General features: G+C 48.4%; 1 protein-coding gene across 6 annotated transcripts; it reads right to left on the bottom strand.

Moving 5' to 3' along the window:
* Nucleotides 1–461: 461 nt before the first annotated feature.
* Nucleotides 462–24,482, bottom strand: HP1BP3 (heterochromatin protein 1 binding protein 3). 6 transcript variants are annotated; one of them, XM_054085744.1, is made up of 14 exons: nucleotides 24,410–24,482; nucleotides 14,734–14,933; nucleotides 14,194–14,293; nucleotides 13,219–13,284; nucleotides 12,614–12,764; nucleotides 12,137–12,296; nucleotides 10,829–10,972; nucleotides 10,312–10,392; nucleotides 8,658–8,812; nucleotides 7,860–7,950; nucleotides 7,024–7,183; nucleotides 4,372–4,483; nucleotides 3,314–3,451; nucleotides 462–2,497 (listed from the first exon to the last, which is right to left on the bottom strand). In XM_054085744.1, exons 2-14 carry the CDS (start codon nucleotides 14,827–14,829, stop codon nucleotides 2,218–2,220), a joined length of 1,734 nt encoding a protein of 577 aa, XP_053941719.1. In that variant the 5' UTR covers nucleotides 14,830–14,933; nucleotides 24,410–24,482; the 3' UTR covers nucleotides 462–2,217. The 6 variants fall into 6 exon arrangements, with proteins under 6 accessions (XP_053941719.1, XP_053941720.1, XP_053941722.1 ...); XM_054085743.1 differs by having other exon boundaries at nucleotides 465–2,497; nucleotides 14,194–14,296; XM_054085745.1 differs by lacking the exon at nucleotides 14,734–14,933 and having other exon boundaries at nucleotides 463–2,497; nucleotides 14,194–14,296; nucleotides 24,410–24,454.
* Between the last annotated feature and the right edge of the window lie 1,407 nt (nucleotides 24,483–25,889).

The following is a 25,889-nucleotide window of genomic DNA, read 5'->3' as shown; positions in this document are numbered from 1 at the left end:
GGGGCTTCCACTCTCCCAGTTTTCCATCAGCTGTGGGTTTTGATAACTTGCAGCTCCCAGGGCTGGGAACAATTCAGGTTCAGTTCTATAGGAGCTTTCTGGACTCCCGGCTGTCAGAGGCAGCGCACGGGGAAGGGCAGCTGAAAAGAACCAATTCAGTACAGTTATTTTCCCCTTCTGGCATTTTATTTCTAGAGGTACAGCCACACCTCGCTGCACAGTAGGTGCAAAGCTCTTTCCAAAAGCACAGCAAAGGAAAAGGCTGCCAGGTTACGCTCAGATCACCGGTGCTGCCCTGTCCAAGGGAGAGCTGGGATGGGTTTTACACACGGGTGCTGCTGTGCTGAGCAGGGCAGAGGGGGGAGAGTCCAGCTGGTTGTCTTTGAACCCCTCCCTGCTTCTCTTCTCCCTCTGCCCCCAGTCAGTGCCCAGTGGGGACAAACAGTGCTTTCTGTTTGAAAGCAAGCACAAATCCACGCTGGGCAGAGAACAGACTGGGGGCAGCCCTGAGGAGATGGACTTGGGGAGCTGGAGGGTGAGCTCAACATGAGATGGTAACGTGTGCTCACAGCCCAGAAACTACCCGTGTCCTGGGCTGCATCCAGAGCAGTGGAACCAGCAGGGAGGGAGGGGATTCTGCCCCTCTGCTCCACTCTGGTAAGACCCCACCTGGAGCCCTGTGTCCAGTTCTGGAATCCTCAGTGCGGGAAGGACATGAAGCTATTGGAGCAAGTACAGAAGAGGCCACAGAGGCAATGCAGGAACTGGAGTACCACCTGTACGAGGACAGGCTGAGTTGGGGTTGTTCAGCCTGGAGAAGGCTCCAGGGAGACCTTAGAGCAGCTTCCAGTACTGAAAGGGGCTGCAGGAAAGCTGGGGAGGGGCTCTGGATGAGGGAGGGCAGGGAGAGGATGAGGGGAGGTTTTGAACTGAAAGACAAGAGATTGAGATGAGATCTTGGGGAGAAATATTTTGCTGTGAGGGTGTGGAGGCCCTGGCCCAGGTTGCCCAGAGCAGTGGTGGCTGCCCCATCCCTGGAGGGGTTCAAGGCCAGGTTGGATGGGGCTCGGAGCAACTTCATCCAGTGGTAGGTGTCCCTGCCCATGGCTGGGGGTGGGGCTGGATGGGCTTTGAGGTGCCTTCAGACCCAAACCATTCCATGGTTCTGATTCTTTTCACTCCCTTTTGCATGCAGAGAAAATGGGGAAGAAAAAGGTTGGTCTCAGACTGGCAATGTACTTTTAACAAAGACTTGCAATCCACACTGATGGTAGCTCCCTCCTCTCCACAGTTCCAGGAGGAGAAAGCTATGTCGAGGAAGAACAACGTGGGCATGGAATCTAGTTTCATTTTATTTTAGCAAACTGAATGATCTTCACTGATCAACATCTCTACATTAGCAATTGTATAGCTCTCCAACTTCTCTTTAAAAAAACGGTAAACAAGAGGTGACGAAACTCAGGCTCTTCATCTCTTAAAAACATTTGAAAGTTGGATTCAAGAACATTTTATATATTTTGGTTTGAAGGTTACTGATGTGGTGTGGAAACACTAATTCAAATCACCCGCCTCACAGAGACCTGCCCCTCTCTTGGAGCCCCCGGCCAAGCAGGAGACCCTGCAGCCTCCATTTATGGAAGATCTGACTCACCGTCAAACGAACCTCACTGGTCCGTAGGAACCGAGGGTCTCCTCGCCGAGCAGAGAGCACCTCCCGGTCTCAGTGCAAGTGTTGTATGTACACTGCTTCTTCACAGAAGCATTAGGGAGCTCACCATGCAGGGAGGATTAGGGATGTGCTGTTTGATCTGCTCATTGAGAACCACATCCCTCAGCCATCCTGTTCCTGCTGTCTAAAGATACAAAGATCCCCTTTGAAGAGTTTGTGAAAGCCAGTGTTCCCCCCCAACCCAAGAGGAACACCGTGAAACGTACAGGTTATACACGGCCTAGAGAAGTCGTAAAGCGATTGCAGAAACTCCACTCCTGATGCCTTGTGGCAGGAAGGGGCAGGCAAGAGGCACAGCACTGAGCTCTAACACACACGCGGGGCGGTTTGAGTTTAGTTTACAGCTTTTTTCCTCCCCCTCATTCAAGAAAAAAAAATAATAAAAATTAAAGAAGTGTTTAAGCATCAGAACTAAAATACAAATGCACGTTGACTTATAAAACAAGGTTGTGGATTTGCCCACGGGATTCCCTGACAGCAGAAAATCTTTACTTTTTTGCCCGGAGAGATTTCCTCATGGCAGATTTGCCCTTGGCAGAGGGTTTCGCTTCCTTCCTCCCACTGGCTGCTGGTTTCTTGGAAGAGCTACCACCAGAGGGTTTCTTGATGGCTGGAGCTGCTGGTTTGGCTTTCTTAGCAGGGGTTTTAACCTTAGGAGGGGGCTTTGCCTTCCCCCGGCGAGCTGCAGGGGTTTTTCTTGGCTTGGGCTTGGACTCCCTTCGCGGAGGGGCCCTGCTCTGTGATTTTGGAGGCGGCCTCTTCTGCATCCTGTTCAGGAAGAGAGAGAGAGAGCGCACAAGATCTCAGTGGAGGCACAAACACTACCCGGAGCACAGCTAGTGCGTCAATTTGCATAAACCAAGCAGATCTTGGCATCCTTGTCCTTTACCACGGACGTTCTGTGTTGCAGGAATACATTTCATTAGCTAAATCCCACAGCATCAGAACTCCGCTGGTGGATCCTTCCACGCTAAGCACTTCTCAATTCCCACGGTGCTCTGCCAACGAGGTTCGGAACTCCTTCCATAGGCATATAATGGATCAAAGTCAGAGCAATTGGATACCTAAGCACCATCTCTCCTCTCCAAATGGAATTAACAAACAACACTTTAATCCACATTCCGAGTAAGGCAGGCTTGACACCTGCCTACAGATCTGCAAATAACGCTGCAGGGAAAAGTCTTCCTAAGAAAACAATTAATAAACACAGAAAGTGCCATGTGAAGCATCACAATTTTGTGCATCACAAAAGGCAACTTCAAGAGACTAAATGCAATACAAAGAATAAATACAGGCCCTCTTCTCATCTGGAGGAAAAAGGTTCGTTTCTCATGATGGAATAAGGGAGATCAGTATGTCCAGAGCAAGGCACTGCTTCTGCAGACTGCACATGTCCCAGAGAAGTCCCAATCTGACAGCACGCTAAGAGTTCAATCGTAACTAGGAACAACTTCCTCCAACACACCCTGAATAACGGCCTTGTGGACAAGTGACCACAACAAGAGACAAACCTGTGCATTCTACAGCTCTAACAAGCACTTGTATTTCTTCAAAGGTGATCATTTATCTCCTATGCTGACATACCTTTTCTTTGGTGGTGGCTCCTCCTCCTCAGACTCTTCCTCTTCAGATTCTTCTTCCTCCTCAGATTCCTCCTCCTCCTCATCATCAGATTCCTCAGAGTCCTCATCCTGCTGCTTCTCTGGGTAGAGCACATCTGGGCTACAAGAGGGTTCTTGTAAGAGTGTGACTAACTCCTAAGGACACAGCTCCAGGGCCAGGAAGCCCTGGCTCTGCTGCCCACCCCTCTGGAGGTCATGGCTTTGAGCCTACTCCAGAAATACCCCCAGGGCTTCCGTGTTTGCTGCCATCTGAAACAAACATCATTTAGCCTTTGCAACGGCACAAGTGAGACAGGTTGTAAGTCACCAGCAGTGACCCAGCCCTAAGCTGCCCTTCGTCCAGTTCTCTCCTCACTGCTCCTTCTGTGACAAAGGGACAAGATCAGACTTCAATGACGATGAACGCAGGCTGAAGCACCGCCGACTTTGTATGAATGCAGTAAAAGAAGATGGGAAGCAGAGAATTTAATGACTACGCTGCCATGTGACTCTTTGCAGGACACTAAGTCACCCTGGTCTCCAGGTGGCCCAGCACAATATACACTCACAGCAGGAGAAGAATAGCTGTTTGAGTCTCACAGAAGCCAATCTAGGCCATCTTCCCTCCCCAACCTCTCCTCCACACCAGCATTAAGAAAGGCAGACGGCTGGGTTCTACTCCTTAGGAGCATCTTTGCATTAAGAACCCCACACTCCACCCACTCATGCGAGCTTGTTTTAGCATGGGAACATTTAAATAGCCCCCATCCGGCAAAAAATGCATCACGACAGTGTATCGGAGAACACAACCCGATGATTGTTCGCCCTTCAAAAACTCCCTTGCTAATGAAGTCAGTTTTATGGTCAGACATCCACATAATGTCATTATCTAGAGTACAGGTGACAATGCTGTGTTCATCAGTTATTAAACCCTCCACAAATTCCCCTGAAAACAGAAGGTCGACCTATAAGCTCCAGCTCTGCTCTCTGGCTGACCTATGCAACTGATCTTGAACATCATTATACAGCCAAGCTCTTTACCTAGGATAATAGGGGAAGCAAAGCTGAAAGGTTCCACTGAAGCCCTTTCCAGAAATCTGCTCCATCCAGCCATTCTTCTCACATTTCTGCAGGGTTCTCTTCAGTAGATGCACTGTGAAAAGAAAAAAAATCATAGAAAGCTTGTATAACCATCTTTATGCACTTGTCCCACCTTGCTGCTCTCTGCAGGGCCCTCTGAAATCAGAGATGGAGAGTCAGGATGGAGTCTCCTCTGCCCATGACACCTGCAGAGAAGTGAAACAGCAGTGGAGGCCTGAGATTCGTGTAGACATCACCGCAGGCTGCTTTCTGCCCTCAACAAAGAGCAGCAGCTGTGTCTAACAGCCAGCTGGACCACTGCATTTAGGAGTTCTACTACAATTCATTTAAAGGGAAATTCTCTCGCAGTTAATTTTCAGGAAGAAGATATAAGTGTTCCCAAACACTTAGCAAGTGCAATTTTAAAATATCCCAGTCAAGAACAGCGCAGGTTTTTAATGCCATGATCAAGGGATCCTCCTTTATAAATGGATCTAACAGTCTTGAGCAACTACTGCTTTCTGAATTTAGCCCCAGCCTCAGCTTTCTTCAGCCTGTTCAAAGTGTTTTCTAAAACATGCCTTTACCCTGTTTTTGCCCTCTTCCTGTTCTAAATTTCATATGGTGCAGCTTGCCCCCTCCCATGGTTTGGGTTGGTTTGTTTGTTTTTGGTTTGTTTTTAAAGGGAAAATATTTGGTCTAGAAAACCGACAAATGAGCTTTTGATTTCAGCCTTCTGTTCCATTGTGGACCCTCTAAGAATTGCAAGGGAAATTGTACAAGGACAGGGGATCTTTGTCTCTGGCAAAGGGCTGCAGTTGTTTATTCAGTTCCAAACCATTTTCAGCATGGATTAGAGGAATCATTTACAGGCTTAGCTCCCTCCAAACGAACGGGAAAGCAAGGCATGCCCTCAAGCACACCCCAGAGAGGTCCACTTGAGGAATGGAAAGAGAAAAACCCAAAGAAACACGCTGGATGAACTGTCATCTAAATCAATTCTGTTGGATTAATCAAAGGCATTCACTCCATTTGCTTATTCAACACTCCTGGAAAAGGCTTTTATCAAGAACTGACCTTCCACAGCAAGAGAATCCTTTGGGACAATGCCATACCCTCACCAGCCTACAGCCTACCTCTGCCGGAATGTTTTAATTTGGATGGCACTGGAGAAGCTTGCAGAGTGAATCGAGCTGATTATAGCTGTAAATTACTTGTGTGGCATTGTTAGGAACCTCATAGTTCAAAAACTCTTTAAAAACCCCACACTTTCATAAACGGGAGCAACACATGAAACATAAGGCTGTTTTCACTCTAGATTCCAAAGACTGATAGCAGCACATAAAGGATTTGAATCCAGCCAAGTCCAATTCTAACTGGGAGGTATAAAACAGGGAGTTCAGAGCGCTGGCTCTGCAGTGTGTACTCGCCTGCTTTTACAGCTCACCAGATCTTCCTCCGGTTGCTCATAAAACAGAGCCGAGATGATCAAAATTCCTTTTATGTAACGGAAGGAGAAAGAAAACAACATATTGCATGCTAAGATTTCCTTATGCGACTTTCAAGGCTGACAAATGCTGGAGGCTGGCTAAACACAGGCCTCCAAGGACCAGGGCAGTTCCCAGTGGTCTTGAAAATAAATCATGCCAAGGCTCAGTAAGCTTGGAGACTCTTCCCTGCCCCAAGATTAAGGAGTCACACATGAGACCAATCTTTAATTACAGAAGACCTCAAGCAGCAGCTTTATCTGCTGTGATGGAATCTGTGCTCCTCCACGCCAGTAAGCCCTGCGCTAAAAAGTTGTGCTGATGCTGGGCTTCAGCTCCAGGTGAGGAGTGCCTCCTCTCCAGCCCCATGTCCTGCACCAGCACCGGGAATCCACAGTAACAAACTGATCTCCTTTTAGGTCTGAATCTAGCAGAGACAGCTAGGAGCTTATCCCGCTTCAAATGCCCTGCAGCCTCAGTTAAACAACCGCATCAGGGTCCAGACTACACAAAACAAATAAGCCACTAGAAAATCTACTCTAAGGGCTCTGATAGAATTGCTTCTGCTAACGTTAAAAGTCAAAACAGATGTTAGTTCCATTCCTGGGAACACAGACATGTCAAATCCCTTCCCAAATACAACAGGATTACTTTCTCTCCTTGCTTGCTTGACCTTTTAAAATCAGAGCCAAAGAAGGACCTCAAACAAGGCAGCAAGAGGGGCACTTGTGGATTTTTTGAAGTTAGGCTATGCGACTTCTCTAAATAAAAAGCAACCAGAATTGTGTTTGTGCCAAGCTGCAGGCTTTTCAAATAGAGAGGGACAGACAAAATCAACTTGGCAATTTAAGAACAATAAACAGCTTGAATGCTGTTCCTCCTTCCTGGGAGTGTGCTATAGAAAAGAGAAACATGCATTATGTCTCAGAAACTGGCCTTTGTCAAGCTTGAAAGGAACTGATGGGAATTAAAAACACTGAGCATCTCTGCAGCACAAAGCACTGAGCAGCTGGCTGTTCCCCAGCAGGCTCAGTGGAAGAGCTAAAAGGTGCTGCAGAGCCACCTCTGCAGCTGCAGGACTCTCTTCAGTGTTAAAAGAGAAGCGCTACGCAGATCAGTACTTTACCCTGGAAGTTGGAGTTGGTCCCTGGGTAGTTTTCCAGGATATACTTCTTCAGCGCTGTGGTGGAGCAGGTCTTCGGTTCGTTCATGGCCGCAATAGCAGACAGGATGGCGTCTTCCATCAGGGTCCCACCCAGGAGGGGCTTCTCCCCTGATTTCTTCAGCTATTTTCCAAGGAGGAAGAGAAAAGCATCAAGACAAAATTCTCCCAAACCAGGTCAGGACAAGCTCCTCTGCACCAGGTGGGTCGGCGCTCCTGCATTAGTACAGATACGTTTTATATTAAAACACTGCACAGGGAATGCTGCTTTCCCAGCTTTAATTGGGAGAAGAGGCCTATTGGGCTGGCCTGGAGGGCTTTTTGTCAGTAACACATTGTCCCAGTCCCCAGACACACTGAAAGGATGTGACAAGCTAAGGGCCTTCTGCTCAGGGAAGGAAATAAATCCGATCTTCCTCCATCCCACAGACCAAATGTGCCTATTTGGTACTTCCATGGCATAGACAAGAGAAAGATGTTGCAGACATCTGGGGTACCCACTGCACTTACAATTAGTGGTGTAAAGGAAAGCTTACCCCACCATCTCCCCTACTAGTGAGTCAGAGCTGAAGCAGCGTGTGGAGCACGCTGAGCAAGGAAGGCAGGGGGGTCTGCTCCAGAAATGTAGACCAAGAGGAGAATAAAAGTCCTACAGCTTCACACTTTGACAACTCCTGAATATGACAGGTTGCTAAACAGAGCTGTACCCGACAAAACTCAGGGGGGAAAGGACGCGTTAACTTATATCCAGGCTTGTGGACAGTACAGCCAACAAAACACAACGAACTCTGGGCTCTGACCTGGAATGTCCCAGATGCTCCCTTCCCTGTGATCTGCTCTAACTGGCCCTTCTCTACAGCTCTCTGCAGGGCGTTCTTCAACAGCTGGGGTCTGAAACACAGGAAGGTAAAGCTTTAATGACACGCACTGACAGCTTAAACACAAACAGAGAAACAGCGCTTTACACAGAGCGTGAGCAGAGCAGTACTTACAAGTGGTGTCTGCCTACGTACAGACATTTTAAATGGAGCTCTGTCAGCCAGGGCTGATTACATGAGAAGAACAATGTGCATTAGTGGAAATTCACAAGGCTTTCCTGGTGTCACTGCGTATCCAGAAACAGACAAGCTTCACTTGGAAGGATTTACTCATTTTGAAAAGCACATTTGACTTGGTGGACAATGAGTCAGCTCGCAGACACACAAGGGGCTGCTGGAAGAGGTGAAGCACAGCATTTTCCTAGATTTGCTTCCTCCTCAAGCCTTGACCCACTCTGTATGGGCACACTTGAAGATTACTGTTAGCGTGTGCCAGCTACAGCATCCCGAACCAAGTGCGACGAGATCCCATCCACGCAGCTACAGGGATCTGGTGTTGGTTAAAGAAGGAGATGGTTGAGCAATGCTGATCCTGGACTCGGGAACAAAGACTGGGTGTGCAGGGATGCACAGAAAGGCACAGCTTTTCCTCTGCAGGCAGAGCACCACCTGCCTGCTGAAACACTGAACCGAGTCACCGCACAGAGAGGCAAAGCAAGGAAGCCTGCATTTCACTGCTCCTCTGCAGCTCTGCTGGCAAAAGTGCATTCCCATACCTACCTTATATCGACTTTGAGTTTGGGGTAATACTGAGACACATATTTCTTGATCAGGCTGTAAGAAGCTTCCTTCGGCTCACAAAGGCGGGTGAAAGCCAGTGGCAGGACATCTTCCAGCTTGACTTGTTGTTCTGGAGCCGAAGTGGAAGTGCTTTTCTGAAATACACATAATTTTATGGATCACCGGGGCCTATAGCTCTGGGTTTTCTGAACCAACAGCATCGTACAAGTGCTCCTGCCACTGGTCAGAGCTGGAAAATCAAGTTCTGTAAGGCAGCCCTTTAAATTAACAATTTAAAACATTTAGCTGTTTAAGAAAAATTGAGCAAATTTGGCTGGAATTTTGACAGCAGTCTTAGGGAAGCTTTACAAAGATAAATTGCTGAGCATCTAACAACATCCGTATTTTCAATGGTTTCCTTCCTCTTTTTACTGACATCTTCCTCTGCTGCCCTTCAGCAAGACAGATGAAAATGATAGCTAAGGACATGAAACATAAAAATAATCAAAGGCAAGACCTCTTTGCACAGGCCAAATCTTCCCAAACAAGAACAGCTAAACAGGTGTGCACTTTTTTCTATCTGAAAGAATTAAGTCTAGACTGAAGCCAACGCTCCCTTCTCCTGAATTTTCCTCCATCACTTTGTTACCAAGAGGAGGGGATGATCAGGAAAAAGACAGTGAGGAAATACGCTAAAGCGTAATGATTCTGATGCTCAACAGCAGCTTTGCAAACAGTCAGATGGGTGAGGGTGTTGAGAAAGTAGCTAGGAACAAAGACACCGGTGTGCTGCCGCCAAGGGAAGTGATGTTAGCAGTCAGCAAATGCCTCTTTCAAACTTCTCGTGGAGCCAATGAACTCTTTAAAAAGAAGTTATGCCGCAATTAGTTTCTTTCACTGCCCTAGTACCAAGTGAGTGACTGCTTCCCTCAGTTTTAGCCAAGAGATAAGCACCAAGGCATTACAGTACTCTGGGTCCACCTACCCTGCAAGGGGACTGGCAATTCCAGCTAAGCACTTTGTAACTGAAGCACTAGAAATGTGTTAACAAGTTTCATGCACCCAGTGCAGCAGGGACTGAACGGCGGTGCTGGAAACATGACCGGCTGTGAAGGCTCACAAAAACCACGTCACATTTTACTACCTCAGAAGAACACAGACCCAACACCAGTGGCTTTCTCTCGAAGCCCTGGGATATTTTCTTCTTCCTCCCTCGCAGCTGATGGAATAATGTTCACCTGACAGTCCTGAAGACTTAAGTTTTCCCTTTATCCATGCAACAGATACAACAGGAACAGTAGCAGCACAAAGCTCTCTTACAATACCTGAGAGGCACCTTTCTACCAGGTAAAGACAGAAGAGGAGCTTCATGGTTATTCAGCTTTCTGCCTCTGCACCAAAGCCTAAGGGTTTAATGTAAACATTTTTAAACTAAGAATTTGATTATTCTCCTTGGTTTTAATCTCCTCTACTAGCTGTCTTGTTCTGATTTGAGTGGAATGGGTGTTTTATTTACTGTACTTGGGGAGGAGAAGTGCAGCAAAGAGGAGAATACTGTTTGTGTTCAGGTTAGGCCAAGTTTCTTAAGATACACGTTTCTTAAGATACACGTTTCAGTGCATAATTTTTCAGTGTTTAAAAAGATCCATCTTACCTTTCTGTCTCTGGCTTTTGGAACAGTTTTTCCTGCATTAGACACCACCACAAAGCTCCCAGAAGCTCCCTTTCCTTTCACCTAGTTGGAAAGAAAGCCCATTTCACTCTTTAAATATCACTGAAGGTTCAGGAAGATCAGAAACCACAATCAGAAACCACAGCCAGACATGAACATAGTCTGCTCTGCTGACCAGGAGAATCTAACAGATATCATAGGCACAAATTATGGTTTTAAATGAAACCCACTGCTGCAGAAGGGACACTCTTGGGCTGTGTTTGGAGACACGCTGCTGCAACACTGTGTGACACAATGCCAAGAAACAGTCACAAATTGCACAGGACAACTGTGCAAAGTACTGATTGACAGAACAATGCCAAAATTTTGTCAGTGTCTAACAAAGCAGAAGCAGAGGTTGATTAACCTCCATGAGGGAGAACATGGTCACCTCAGAGACCGCAAACTCCTCTGTTATTCAGTACTATCCCCCAGTACTGCTCCACAAAGCAAGTCTTACCTGTCTGATGATTCCTCTCTCCAGCTCCCTTTTCAAAGCCTGCTTTAGGAGATAGCCTCTCCTCTCGAGCTCCAGGGAGGGGTATTTGTGGATGATGTATTTACGTATTGCGACAACTGATGCACCAGTCTTCTGAAAGCATGCCTGAAATGGAAGCAAAAAGTCTGTAGAAACCACCGGTACCGAAATGATCTTGCTGTGCGACTGAAGAACAGAGATTGAACTGATACAGGCCAGCACACAGACACAGGAGGCCAAGGCTGGCTTTCTCCCCACAATGACTCAAGAGGATAAATTATGACTCAGAAAATACTTAACTTTCCCTTTCAGCGTAGCTGGAGAGCAGACAACACAAAAGCAGCACAGCAAAGTCAACCACTCCTGTATTCTGAAGCACTTGATTGTAATGGCTTAAACAAACCGATGCTGCACAACTAGTAAGATCTAAGATCCCTAATATCTCATCTCAATCTCCCCTCTTTTCAGCTTAAAACCATTCCCCTTGTCCACTCCCTGATCAAGAGCCCCTTCCAGCTTTCCTGGAGCCCCTTTCAGTACTGGAAGGCTGCTCTAAGGTCTCCCCAGAGCCTGCTGTTCTCCAGGCTGAACAACCCCACCTCCCTCAGCCTGTCTTTGTATGGGAGGTGCATTGATCAGAACAAGTTGTGAGTTTTTTTTTTAAAGCAGAAGGAGGATAGACATTAGTAAACTACTAAAAACCCAAAGTTGAAGTTCATATTTTGAAGATATGGCAGCTGGAAAGGCCATCTTGCAATTCAGGCTGGTGGAGCCCAGGCATCCTGTGAAGGGCACATGCACGAAGTGAGCCTCAAGCAGCAGTGCAACAACAGCAAAACCAGGAGGGATACACTAAACTAAGATCAACACTACACTGGAACGCTGGTTTACAGTATCTCCATCAGTCTCAAGTTAGAATAAGTTACTGCTGAAACATGCATGTATCAAACAGATAGACTAATCAAAATAAATCAAGTTAAATACGGCTAGAATGCACACCAAATGAAAGGATGACAGCAATCAACCACATTACATCATCCTAACTGTTTCTAATAAAGTAATTAGGGAGGAAAACCAATTCTAAACAAAGAAATAAGATGCCGGGCCCCTCACCATCGACTCAAATTTCGGCTCCGTGGGCTTCCAGGCAGAAGCATATACACCTTACACAGTAAGTTTCCTACTAACATACAGCACTACCACCTGGCAAGCTGAAATGATGGATTTTAGGTGCACATATTATTCTGCTTTGCAACAGATGAACAGAAGGAACATTTGACTCCCACTTACCCTGATGGCCTCAGTTAAAATAGCATCCATTTTGGGACGGGAGGTGGCAGCCATCTGAGTCTGCTTCTGTGCTCTGGCTAGCTGGCTGGCAGAAAGAGTGGCCCACGCAGGAATGGTCTTTTTCACTTTCTTCTCCTTTTCTTTAGACTGATCCTTCTCGCTTAGGAAAAATGCAAAGCAATAGTAAGACAAAAGGAGAGCAATCACCAAAACAAGCCCAAAACATCTGAGATTGGAAATAATTTAAAGAATATCTTGATGTTTCTATGAGAAAAAAAAAAGAGACCCTGTCTTGATATTCAGTCTCACACATGTTCTAGAACAGCAGCTACGCTTGACTGGTAACTTCTTCCTAAGCAATTTTCCAAGGGATCCATCCTATTTTCCCATCTCTCCTACCATCTTTTCTGTATCTAGAGCCCGACTTCCTTCAGAATCCTAGCCAAAACCCTGATTTCGGCACTAAGCAAGCCTTACTCCTTTTTGGTTTCTTCTGAGGACTTTGTTTCCCCTTTCCCTTCATTCTCAGGTTCCTTTGGCTGTTCTGCTTCACTGGATGCAGCAGGCAGGGTTTCAGTCTCTTGTTCTTCTCCAACAGAGGCAGATTCCTCAGAGGTGACTTCTGCATCTAAAAGATGTGAAAAAACTTTTAAGTTTCTGTCTAAAACCCGCCTAAATTCTTCAAAAAGGCAGAGGGGTTAAAAAAAAGCTTAAGAACACCCCACAAAAATTACTTCCCACCAATTTCTTTTCTCTAATTTAACAGATGATTTGAATATAACTTAAAAAGTGAACAAAACCACTGAAAGAGCTTCAAATAAGGTACAAACAGCCACCAAATGCCAGAATAACTTCAAACACCACCACACAGCATTTTCACAATGAACAAATCCCACCCCCAGTTTTTCTCCTCTTGACTCCAGAAATTACTACTGCAATCACCCCTCAGCCCAGAGGCCTGGTAGGGAATGGAGGAGGAAATCAGCAGGCAGAAACACTAAGATATCCCCCTTGGTTGAGGTTTATGTGTTTTTAAGTTGAAAAGGTGCAAAACGATACAAGAAACATGGATGGATACATACAAGCAGTTTTGTTTTCGGCCAACTTGTCTTCAAACACCGCTGTTTCTGCACCACACGCTGCGGCACCTAAAGGATTTCAAACATTCAATCATGTTTTTCCAGACCTGGCAAAGCTTTAGACTGCACACGGATTTGCAGAAGCACTTGTCTATCAGCACTCCAGTCAGAAATCAACTTACCAAACAAATGAACCCCAGTATATTTAGCTGCAAACAGACAGGGACTGGACCTACTAGATGGGATGCATGTGAACTGCATTACACAGTTTGGATAAAGAGCTGCTACCACGACTGCTCTGTGCAGTAGAAAGTTTCTCTGTCTCTAAGAAGGAGCTTAAGCACTTCTGCTACGTTCTCTACTTTGCAGAGTTTTCCCATGGGGGCATCGTGCATTTAAAATGTGCAGTATTAATAGTTAGTTTCATACGTAAGCTACTTATTTGTGACACCAAAGAGGACAAAGTCGGTGAAACTAACCCAATATGATACTGAAATGACACATTCTGAGAAACTGTGGTGAAGCTGCTAAGACCAGACATGAATATCACACTAGATTTTATGACACATTGTGGTAAAACGTTTTTGTTCAGGAAAAGAAAAAAAAACAAATAAACTACTTTGTTTTTCCACTCACTAGCTCCACCTTTCTCAAGCCATCCTCCTGACACTACTGGAACTTCCCAATTTCTGCCTTTATTCTAAGAAATGTGCAAGCTTAACAGAGACTATTATCAGCTCTGTTTTCCTGTCTGGAGTGCCAGGGCTTTGCCACTTCGTACACAGGACAAAATAAATGAGTTCAGACTGAAAAGAGTGTCTGCAAAACCCAACTTCCCAATAACCCAGGAAAAGCCTGTGAAAAGCAGCTAAGCATTAGTAATATTTAATCATGGCAATAGGTTTTTGTCAGGAGTTTCAGCACAAAAGCCAGTATTTGGATATACATTAACAATCCACTACAGAACCATTACCGTACCTGCTTTGATCTCTTCACCTTCGGCAGGTTTGCTTTTGGGAGGAGTTTCCCGGGAAGAGGAATTCACCGAGCGGCGGATCGGCATCGTGTCGTCTTCAGCCTTCTAGAACAAGTATACAAAAATCAGTACAGATCCTGGAAAGAACCAGAGAGTTTCTGAAATGGATTAAAGTAAATCAAAGCAGCGCGTGTAGAATTAGTCTAGTTACGTTTGGATTTTTCAGAATTTTGAAGGACAGTAACCCCGAAACCAGCTTTTTTTAAGCATTCTAGGAGAGGATAGTTTCATATTTTACAGTTATAAAAGAAATAAGTTATTTAATTCCAAATTAAATGAGATGAACGTTTGAAGATTTTGACAAATAGAACATCTCACATCTCAGGGAAAGGGAAGGGGAAGGAGAGTGCCTACGGGGTTTATTAAGACTCCCAATCCAGTTTCCTACGAGCAGGGGAGAAAAGAGTACGGAGCAACCTTCAGCGGGACTGGAAGTCAAGGACTGATCCAAGGGCAAGCTTGGAGAATGGGCCAGCCCCTACCTCACTTAACTTGTCCGTGTGGATCAGCTGAGCTCCCGCTAAGAGTGGAAGCGCCTTATGATGCACGGGTTCAGCTTCAGGCAGATCAGTGGCCATTTAAATTAATTTCTAGCCCCAAGTGCAGGTAACACTGTGGAGCCCCAGGTTTTAACCCCAAGGACTTTTTCCTAATGGTTTTCACAGTGCAGTGAGGAGTCAACCTAAAGTACAGAAAAGATGTGGTGTGAAAATTAACAAAACAAAAACAATCTACGTCCATGTATCTAACAAACTAAAGATTAAAAAGAAAAGAAGGGTAAATGACTTACAGCTTATGACTATAACATAACTGACAATCAACACTTGCATTCAACAGAGACGCTAAAACATGTATGCAAACTGGAGTGCTATGGGTGTAGCAGAAATGGTAAAGGTGTAAGCCAGACCCGCAGCCTGCTCCATTAAAACACATCTGAAAGAATAAAGAGGCTCTTTAAATTAACAGAAATGGTTAACGCAAAGCAGACATTGCACTGGAAGGTGTTGAGGTAACTAGTAAGTCATTCACTTTGGGTAAAAGCAGGAGCTGACACATTGATCCAGCTTCTATCAGCCTAAAGAACGAAACTGTTAAACCTGTTAGGCAGAAAATACACATGTAAACCGTGTCCTCCCAAACTAAATCCCATGCAATTTAGAGAAATGAACGATTCCTTGGACCTGAACATACCCATCAAACCACTACGTCTCCATACCTTCCACAAAGCCCCTCAAAGCTTTACAAATCTCCCCTCCAATACGCGCACAGCCACGGGGACTGTATGGGTTATGCTAGGCTTCACCCTCCCCAAGCCTCACCCTTTACTCCATTACACTCCTACAGCCCTTCTTGCCTGCCCACCCACACCAGGCTCTCTGGAGCAGAGATGCTCCAGTATTTCTGTCCCAAAACACCGTGTTTACTTCCTCATTCACCTCCCCTTCTCAGCACTCCCTTTAAAAACCACAGAAGCAGAACCCTACCTCTAGCAAACCAGGGCCAAACCCATTCCCCCCAGTTCATTCAAAGACTGAGCTCCAGATGGCCGCCTTCCCTTCCTCACAGAGAAACAGTCAAATGCTCCTGATTTCTACCCTTTCCGGATGTTTTCTTTTGCTCAGACGAGGCAGCAGACACTTACCACACATTTTTCACCTCTAACAGGTATTTCTCCAGCTTGAGCCCTGTCTCTCCTGAACACACACCCAACATCACTCCCAGTGCTGTTTTCAAGATGACTTTCACGCAGTTTCAGCCCTTTGCACCACGTTCTCCACTGCAAGGATGAACGCTCCATATCACATCAATACCACCTCAATTACTTCATATCCTTGCCCCAAAATGCAGCACTCATCTCTGAGCAGTGAGGACTCGTAATTGATCAGGATTCTTCTCTCTACCTCATTTGCCATGGCCAATCAAACCCCAGCTCACCTGCACAGAGCATCCTTGTTACCCCTCCCAGCTGTGGAAGCAGTTCTTATTCAGAAACAAGTGGCAGCAAAAGGAAGAGCCAAGGGGAATACACACTGTGATACCACGGCTCCCAAGGACTGGTGATGCAAGTGTCTACACCACCATACCTACAGGATCTCCTTTCCAGACCACAAATGGATAAATTAATGAACTAAAGCCCTGTGGCCGCAGCGCCAGTCAGGTGCTGGCACCTACAGCACAACCAAGATTTTCACTTCAGTCTGACGGCAGAAGGAGGCCCAGTCACATCACTAGGCAGCTCTTCCACCACAGATGCTCTAAAAGGCATCCTTCTTGCTGGCCACTCTCAAAACGCAGTGCTCGCAACAGCTACAGGCAGCCAAGCCGCTTCAGCAACACCCAGGACTTCTCCTTTGGCATGAAGAGTGGCAGGGAACCAGCCCTGCCCCAGCACTGGTACAAGAAAATGCACGGAACAGCGCTGGATGGGTTCTTCTGAGACAAAACAGAACAACCAAAACACACTACACACTAAAACGAAGATCAACATGATAAATGAAACTTTCTTATGAAGTTTCAGGATGGGAAAGAACCACTAATGGCCAACTACAACACATGAAGGACAGCCTAGCACATTTCTCTTTTTCTGGCCTGTTTGAGGCGACTTTCCTCCTCAAAATGCAGAAAGTGAGAAGAAAAATGAAACTTTCCACCAGGCTGCAGCTCAGTATCAAATGTTTTTTCTAGCAAGCATAGCCTGAAGCCCTTTACAAAACTGCCAGCATATTGAAGTGAGTCCTAAAACAACCAACGCCAGATCCAGCCTCGGAGAAATCGGCTGGGGACCACAAAAGGCACCTTCCCTGGGGTTACTAACACACACACAGGCATGCGCTGTGGCTGACCTGCTCCTGGGGTTTATTTGTTTTCAAACTGTGCAGCCTGCATGTCGCACACATGCAAACACAGTGCTCCAAACTCTGACCTAAAAATCCCCATGTTTGCAAAAATCTTTCTATTTAGCTCACAGTATAAACTGGTCGTGTCCTTTTTCTCAAAGAGTGAAACTTAGCACGATCCATAACTTCAGTGCCTACCAACCATGCAAATAAGCAACTATCCAGCAGAAACTCAGAGCTGGTTCGCTCTGTGTTCACACACATGGATGATCTCTTCCTTGAAAGGCCAAGGGAACCAAAGAGGGAGTAGGATAATCTCCGACTGACTTCGAGGCATTGATATTCTCAAGGGGCAAAGTCATAAGCACTGCCTCGAGAAAGCGTTACAGCCCAAGGACTGTGCTGGCTCAGCCTCTTCTGCTGAGGGATCAAAAGTTTTCTGGACTGTGTGTGAACGTCAACTACAAACAGGCTTGAATTTAGTTTCTGAAAAAGGTAACAGGAAAGATATCTACAGAAAAGCTGGGGAGGGGCTCTTGATCAGAGAGTGTAGGGATAGGATGAAGGGGAATGGTTTGAAGCTGAAAAGAGGGGAGATTGAGACAAGATCTTAGGGAGAAATGTTCTCCTGTGAGGGTGGGGAGGCCCTGGCCCAGGTTGCCCAGAGCAGTGGTGGCTGCCCCATCCCTGGAGGGTTTCCGGGACTGGTTGGATGGGGCTTGGAGCCCCTGAGCCAGTCGGAGGGGTCCCTGCATATGGCAGGAGTGGGCTTTGAGGATGGGCTTTGAGGTCCCTTCCAACCCAAACCATTCCATGATTCTATGATAAAGCAAAAGTCTGGAAGATTTCACAATAGCAATACAGAGAAATCCTGGCTCCTCTCATCCCACCCAATAAAGCAGTGGATTTATTTAATGGAAAAATCAATTACCCAAACCAATTACCTGGAGATCCTACTGCATGTATGGGATACCACGACATCTTTAATTGTGTATCCCAGCTGCAACTGTAAGCATTGCTCTTAATAATAAACAAGTGAAAAGTAATGGCTGTATTTTCCATCTACACAAAAGACAAACAAACATTGTGCTTGGGAAGTGGGAAGAAGCTGTCAATGGAGAATGCAGGTTTTCCAAGCAGTTTTCAGGAAACTCTCATGTACACTGCAATCCTACTGACTGTCAGAAAAACAATCGCATCAGCAACAAAACAAGTCTTGGAACACTAACCTTCCCAAAGAGTTAATTGAAAGTACAGAGAGCAGCTCCTCACACAGCCACTCGCACTCATTTCTCTAAGGGAAACTGCAGGTTCACAGGTCCCCAGCTCCCACAAACTAGTCATTCCAAACCTGGGGATTACACAAGGAGCCAAGAAGCAACAACCACCCCAATGAGCAGGAATGGCTGATAGTGTCCAGTCCCCCAGCTCATGGAGTGGCCACCAAGGGAAGATCTTGTCAAAGGTACATGTAGCTTTCCATGAACTATTATGAAAAATGATAGCAGTTCCCACCCAAGTTATCAGACACTGACAGGAAAAAAAGAAATGTGAGGCTTCAGGTGAGAGAGAATATTTCTGAAGAATGGAGTCCCCATCAGCATTACAGGCACAAGAATGGGGAAAAAAAAATCTAATTTGAGGCATATTCGGCTGACTCCTTGAATGTCTACTGGCCAAAAGATTTTGCAGCTTATCTCAGATATCAATCTCACATGAGGGAAAATATTTCAGGATACGATGAGGTCTCAAACGTGATGAGCCAACTGTCAGGCTTGTGGAAGTACCAAGTCACAAGGACTTGGTACAAAGTAGTGCGGCTGGGCAGGCTGAAAACAAATATGCAATGGAAAAATGAGAAAGCAAATCCAATCCCGAGTCGCCAAGGGTGTCCTCTTACCGTTACATGACACTTACTCTGGTGACTGATGGGCTGATGGACAAGACTTGGTATACAATGTGCGATGTGGGTTGAGAAATCAGGTCAAAAAGGGGCTAGAAAAAAGTTCTTCTGTTCTTGCAGATTTGAAGGCAGGGGGTCAAGGGAGGCAAACCCACCAGCCTTGCAAGCAGCGTGAACACGAATGACTGGTTATTATCAGAAAGGCTTAAAAAGCAGAGTGACCAACTTCAAACCCAGGCTATTAATTATTGTGCAACAATCTACTACTATACAACGCTGTCCTGAGCAGAAGAGCATTTCAACACCTCAGATGCTGCAGCAAAAAAAGCACCAGAAATGTTGATATTTCTGCAAATCCAAATCAAACATGCCCAAACATTACCCCCTAATTGCAAGCTGGCCAAAATTTTCAAGAGTTCTGGCTCTGAAATCCTCAAAGCTCTTTCTAAAAAATCCAGCTGAGGTAGAAGACACCTTACCAAGACCCTCAATATCCATATTGTCACAGAATGTATCATCCAGCAACATCTTTGAGAACAACTTGTTGTACAAAACATATCTGTTAGAAGTTCTCAGCCTGCTTCACAAAGATGTTCCAGTATCTACTGATCTCCCTTTTAGTTTCGCAGCTCACCCACTTACCTGTTGTCTGGATTAAGTCAGACCAGTAATATTTCATCATTTAAAACAGCCTAAAAATGCGTGGAGAAAAAAAACACCGTGCTGAATACTGAATACAAGTTATTCCCCACTTCTAATCCTTATCTGGCAACCTGCTTGGAAATGCAATCCCTTTCACATCTGGCTGAGCATTCCCTCACAACCACCACTCCCATCATTTTGGTTGCCATTCAACAAGTTCTGTGCTAACTCCATCCCGATCCTGACAGCCACCAGCCACATGGATTCCCTGGGAGACGTCCTGGTTAAGCCAACTTTTCAGCTGCCTGCCTCCTGATCAAGCCACGAGCGCTATCTTCACAGCTCTCCCAGAGGTCTGTTATAGGCTGAGCCCCACACTGCTGCATCACAAACCATCTTGCTCCGATTAAAGAATAGTGGTCCAATACACAGATCCAATTGCTCACCACTTGCCAGGCAAGAAATTCTTTGGCTTGACTAGTGTTACAGTTTCTATTTCCATCCACTCCTTCCCTACACAGCGCTAAGGAAGGGAATGATAAATCCCAAGTACCTCAGGGTTCAGGGGAGCACAGCAAAAAGCTTCCACGCCTCTAGCTTCCAAACACAGCATTCCTGCACAGAGACCCAAAGGAGGGTTTCTTCTAAGTCTAAAGATACCTCTTCATTTCAAGGTAGCACTGAATTTGGACCTTTGCCTCCCAGCACCATGAATGTGGCCTGACTTACACCTTGCCAATCCTATTGGCTTTTACAGAGCAGAGCAAAGAGGCTTTTACAGAGCACAGTCCTTCCGTGCACACAGATGCAAAACCAGATACACATTACCACAGCAAGACTGATGTGTTGCCTCCTCACCTGCAACTGTCAGGATACAACTCAAAAGTCAGCTCAAAGTCAAAGCTCAAAGAACAGGGCAGGGAGCAGGCCTCTCAGCAACTGTCTACTAAAATACAGGTAAAAAACCCTGCGTCACACTCACTACTTTTCACCCCCACTAATGTCGTCCGAAATATAAAAACTGCTGCAGGTTTTGGGAACATGAATTGCTACCATCCTACCTAGGAACACAAAAAACTTCAGCTACGGGATCAATAGGAAGCAGAATGTCTGCACATATAGCTGTCTAAAACCCATTCCTCCCTGCAGTGACGCTCAGGATTGCAACAGGGACAGCCTCTGTGGGGCAACAGTTTGTGAACAACTTCTGGCTGTATGGTCCAAGATCCAGATTCTCCATGTGCTGCTGCTGACAGAGGTAGTGAAGGAATGAAACAGCCCGTATCACCATCCACAGCTCTAGGTTTATAATGGGTTAAGGTCACAAACTTAAAACTACTCCAACATGAAAATCTACTGCTGAAAATTTCACTGCCTTGGATGAAATAGTTTAATTCCAGGATCCAACATTATGAATCTGACAAAGCACTGGCACTTGAATGAAAATGTAGGCAGCTAATTCATCCTCCTTGTCTGTATGAATTACATTTAAAACCACTATATAAACCCTCCTCTCAAAGTATCCCTTATTCGGCCATCACTGATTAGCCCACAATACAAAATGACACATAATAAAAGTGATGATTTCCTTGTAGTCTTTATAAAACCTACTCACACCTCACATTAGAGCCCATCAATATAAAACTCTTCTTACTGTCCCTCACGGAAGCTAAAATCCTCAGAGTGCCCAGGATAACAAAACACTGATAAAAAATTCACACATCAGTTTCTGTTGAAAGGGAGAACACGAGAGAAAGAGATATTCTGAAGATAAAACTGATTCAAGCAGCTACTGCCCAAGGGCAATAAACATCAAAAAGCTGATTAATTATAAGGTACATGCAGGTAAAGAGGAGAAAGGGTGCAAAAGCCTTGTTTCAAGGCATAAATACTCATTTCATCCCTTCAACACAAATTCTGTCTGTTTTTTCTCCGACCCATTCCTGACTTCCAAGGACTTCCCACTCTATGCACCAACCAAGTCCCTCCAGAGGAAGGTAAGCACTCTCCTGCCCATCAGAACACTTCCATTCTTTAACTGAAGAGACACTCGCCAGCGATACCTTCCTCTCCTCTCATTCTCCCGACGCACACTCCTCACCTGGAGCAGCTTAATAACATGACAGTGTTCAGAAACACAAGCATTTCTGAACCCAGATAGCTGCTTGCTATTGTTGGCCAACTGTTTCCCGAAGATACTACTATTTATGGTAAAAACAAACAAAAAGAAGTCACAAGCGTAGAAATCTTGAGTGCAACTGTTACTCAAAAGGCCTGATAAGAGCTGAGAAGTGACAAGTTTGTTAACCCAGAAATAATTCAGCAGCCAAGTAAGACTCCTGAAAAGATCAGCCTGTGAAACACTGCAGATATGAGCAAGCTCTTGACCCCCATTACCCTTTAAAAGGAGGAAACACATCCACAATCTCACATTATCCAACTTTCCTACAGCACAGTCTGAGCAGTCCCCTGTGATTTGCATACACCGGTAACTGTGAAAACAGAACACAGGGGTTCCAAACTGTTCCCAGCCTGGAGCTGCCCTGGAGCACCATAAGCCTGGCAAGAGCTATCTCAGCTCCCACTGACTGAGATTTTGGTACACTGCCCCTCTCTCCCAAAGTCTTTGTGAGGTTTTAACACAAAACCACACTCCAGAGTGATAATGAGGATAATGAACGCAGAATGGAAGCCCCTCTGGACCGGTCCCATTGCAGCCTGGAATTTAATAACCCTCTCTATGGAGAAGCTTGTGCTGTGAGAGGAGGAGGAGAGTAATTAACATTCTTTAGGCAGGCTGCAGCATCCCGGAGAGGAACTCAGAAACGCTAAGCTGTGTCAGACTTAGGCCTGGATCCATCCCTGGCAGCACCGAGAGCTTCTTTTTGGAAGCAGCGCTGCGCTGAAGCCTTGGACAGAGGTTTTCCTTGAGCTGCTGCACCTCTTTGGCCTCTGAGGAAGTGACTTTGTGAAAAGAAAATGCACAATCAAGCAATCGAACCACAGGGAGGCTTCAGCAGGACCTGGGTGCATGCCGAGTTGATAAACAGCAATGATTTCCTGCGCCACACCACCACGGACCCTGTCCCCATGGTGTTTATTGGCTGTCAGCAGGGCGGGAGGGCTGGTTTGAGCCCTGCTGCTCCACTGTGAGGGATGAGGAGGGGTCAGAGAGGGCAGCTTGAGCTCGCTGCTCTGCTGTGAGGGACGAGGTCGTCCTGGGGCCTGCTTTGCTCGAGGTCTGGGGCGCGGTTTGAGTGTGCTGCAAGGGATGGGAAGAGCCCAGGGCCCACGGTGCTCAGGGGTGCAGGTTGACCCCTCTGCAAGGGACGAGGGCGGGCCGGGTCCAGGGACACCCACGTGCGTGAAGCAGGGTATGAAGCAGGGCAGGGAGCAAGCCTGGAGCAGGGTATGGAGCAGGATACAGAGCAGGCTTGGAGAGTGACAGGGAGCAGGGTAGGAAGCAAGGCCCAGAGCAGGGTATGGGGCAGGACAGGGACCAGGCCTGGACTGTGACGGGGAGTGCGGTACAAAGCAAGGCACAGAGCAGGTATGGAACAGGACATGGAGCAGGCCCAGAGCAGGGTACGGAACAGGGCAGGGAGCAGGCCTGGAGCAGGGTACGGAACAGGGCAGGGAGCAGGCCTGGAGCAGGGTACGGAACAGGGCAGGGAGCAGGCCTGGAGCAGGGTACGGAACAGGACACGGAGCAGGCCTGGAGCAGGGTACGGAACAGGACACGGAGCAGGCCTGGAGCAGGGTACGGAACAGGACACGGAGCAGGCCTGCTCCGTGACGGGGAGTGCGGTACAAAGCAAGGCACAGAGCAGGTATGGAACAGGACATGGAGCAGGCCTGGAGCAGGGTACGGAACAGGGCAGGGAACAGGCCTGGAGCAGGGTACGGAACAGGGCAGGGAGCAGGCCTGGAGCAGGATACGGAACAGGGCAGGGAGCAGGCCTGGAGCAGGGTACGGAACAGGGCAGGGAGCAGGCCTGGAGCAGGGTACGGAACAGGACACGGAGCAGGCCTGGAGCAGGGTACGGAACAGGACACGGAGCAGGCCTGGAGCAGGGTACGGAACAGGACACGGAGCAGGCCTGGAGCAGGGTACGGAACAGGACACGGAGCAGGCCTGGAGCCGGGTACGGAACTGGGCAGGGAGCAGGCCTGGAGCAGGGTACGGAACAGGGCAGGGAGCAGGCCTGGAGCGGGGCAGGGAGCAGGCCTGGAGCAGGGCCCAGAATAGGGCTGGGAGCAGCGCCCAGAGCACGCCCCATGCAGGGTAGGGAGCAGGCATGGAAAGGGGCCCGAGCCAGGCCTGGAATGGGGCTGGGAGTCGGGCCTGGAGCAGGGCAGGGAGTAGGGCAGGGAGCAGGGCAGGGAGCGGGGCAGGGAGCGGGGCAGGGAGCGGGGCAGGGAGCGGGGCAGGGAGTGGGGCAGGGAGCAGGCCTGCAGCGGGGCACGGAGCAGGGCGGACAGCAGGCCTGGAATGGGGCTGGAGCTGGCCCGGAACAGGGCCTGGAGCGGGGCCCAGAGCAGGGTTCGGAGCGGGCCTGGAACGGGGCCGGCAGCGGCGCCCCCAGCGGGCCCGGAGAAGGCCCTGAGCAGGCCCAGTGCAGGGCGCGGAGAAGGCTGGGAGCAGGCCCGGAGCGGCTCGGTAGCGGCGCCCCTGTCGGCCCCGCAGCAGCCGGTCCCGAGTCCCACGCAGGCCCCGCCGCGGGGCACAGACCGGGCCCCGCCGCCGCCCCCCCCGCCCGTCGGGCCCGCACTCACCGGCGGCCGAGGCGGACACAAAGCGGCGCTCGGCAATGGCGGCAGCGGCGGCGGGGGAAGCTGGGGGGGGCGGGGGAGGGGCCTGGCGCGCGCGGGGGGCGGGGCCAGCGTCAGCACCCGCCAATGGGAGGCACCGGGCATCTTTCGAACTCCGCTGCCCCCTCCCCGCCCCTGAGCGTCCCCAGGGGGGAGGAGGGACGAAGTCACGGACACGCCCCCTTGTTCACGTCACTGCCCTTGGCCTCGCCCCTCTAGCTTGGCCACGCCCCCCACTTGCGGACCCGCCTCCTGCTGGTGCTTGGCCACGCCCCCTGGCGCACCGCCGGCTCCGAGGCGTTTCCCGCCCTCCCCCGCCCCGAGCTATCGCCTCAGCGTCTGAGCCCTCCTTGGAGTCCTCCAGCCTTGGCCCCTCACCTCGGCTCCAGTCCAGCCACCCCACAGTCCTCACACTAGGCTCCAGCTCCTCGGCTCAGCTCCAGCCCCACTGCTTCTGAGCTCCAACCCCACAGCATCTAAGCCTTCACTTCAACTCCAGCCTCTCAGCTCTAGCCCCACACCTTCTGAGCCCCCAGCTCACATGCAGCCCTGCAGCGTCTGAGCCCTCATGTCAGCTCCAACCCTTTAGCTCCAGCCCCGCAGTATCTGAGCCCTCAGCTCAGCTCCAGCTCCTCAGGTCAGCTCCAGCCCCACAGCCTCTGAGCCCTTGCTTCAGCTCCAGCCCCACTGCTTGAGCTCCAACCCCACAGCTTCTGAGCCCTCACCTCAGCTCCAGCCCCACACCTTCAGCACCTCACCTTCTGAGCCCTCACTTCAGCTTTGACCCCTCAGCCTCTGAGCTCTAATGCCTCAGCTCGAGCCCCACAGCTTCTGAGCCCTCAGCTCAGCTCCAGCCCCACAGCTTCCGAGCCCTCACTTCAGCTTTGACCCCTCAGCCTCTGAGCTCTAATGCCTCAGCTCCAGCCCCACAGCTTCCAAGCCCTCAGCTCAGCTCCAGCCCCACAGTTTCCGAGACCCCAGCTCAGCTCCAGCCCCACAGCTTCCGAGCCCTCAGCTCAGCTCCAGCCCCACAGCTTCCGAGCCCTCCCTCCAGCTCTGGAGCCTCTGAGCCCTCACCTCAGCGCCAGCCAGCCTTCACTTGGCCTCAGCCTCTCCAGGGTATGGTGGGAAGATGCTTCTAGGGAGGCTGAGATTGGACATTAAAGGTTCTTCCCCCCAGAGGATGGTGGAGTACAGAAACAGTTCCCAGGGAAGCAGTCACGGCGCCCAGCCTGATAATATTCCAGAAGCATTTGGGCAACACCCTCAGGCCCACAGAGTGAATGTTGGGGTGTCCTGTGCAGGGACAGCAGCTGGAGTCAGTGATCCTTGTGGGTCCCTTCCAATTCAGCACATTCTATGATTCTCTGTTCCTGCCGCTCATTAGCTGTGTGATGCCCACCTCAATTACACAAGTCTCATTTTGTGGAGATCCGGCTCAAAG

This window comes from Cuculus canorus, chromosome 21 (assembly GCF_017976375.1).
Source record: "Cuculus canorus isolate bCucCan1 chromosome 21, bCucCan1.pri, whole genome shotgun sequence".
Classification (NCBI taxonomy): domain Eukaryota; kingdom Metazoa; phylum Chordata; class Aves; order Cuculiformes; family Cuculidae; genus Cuculus; species Cuculus canorus.
Note: the sequence above shows the minus strand (reverse complement) of the source record. Positions and strands in the feature narration are given on the sequence as shown.

Coding starts and splice junctions, on each gene's coding strand:
- HP1BP3 (XM_054085743.1), bottom strand. CDS start 14,829: ATGGCCACTGATCTGCCTGAAGCTGAACCCGTGCATCATAAGGCGCTT. Junction 12,765..13,218: donor GGCCGAAAACAAAACTGCTT/GTATGTATCCAT, acceptor CACATCTTTTAG/ATGCAGAAGTCACCTCTGAG. Junction 2,498..3,313: donor GAGCCACCACCAAAGAAAAG/GTATGTCAGCAT, acceptor CTTCCTGAACAG/GATGCAGAAGAGGCCGCCTC.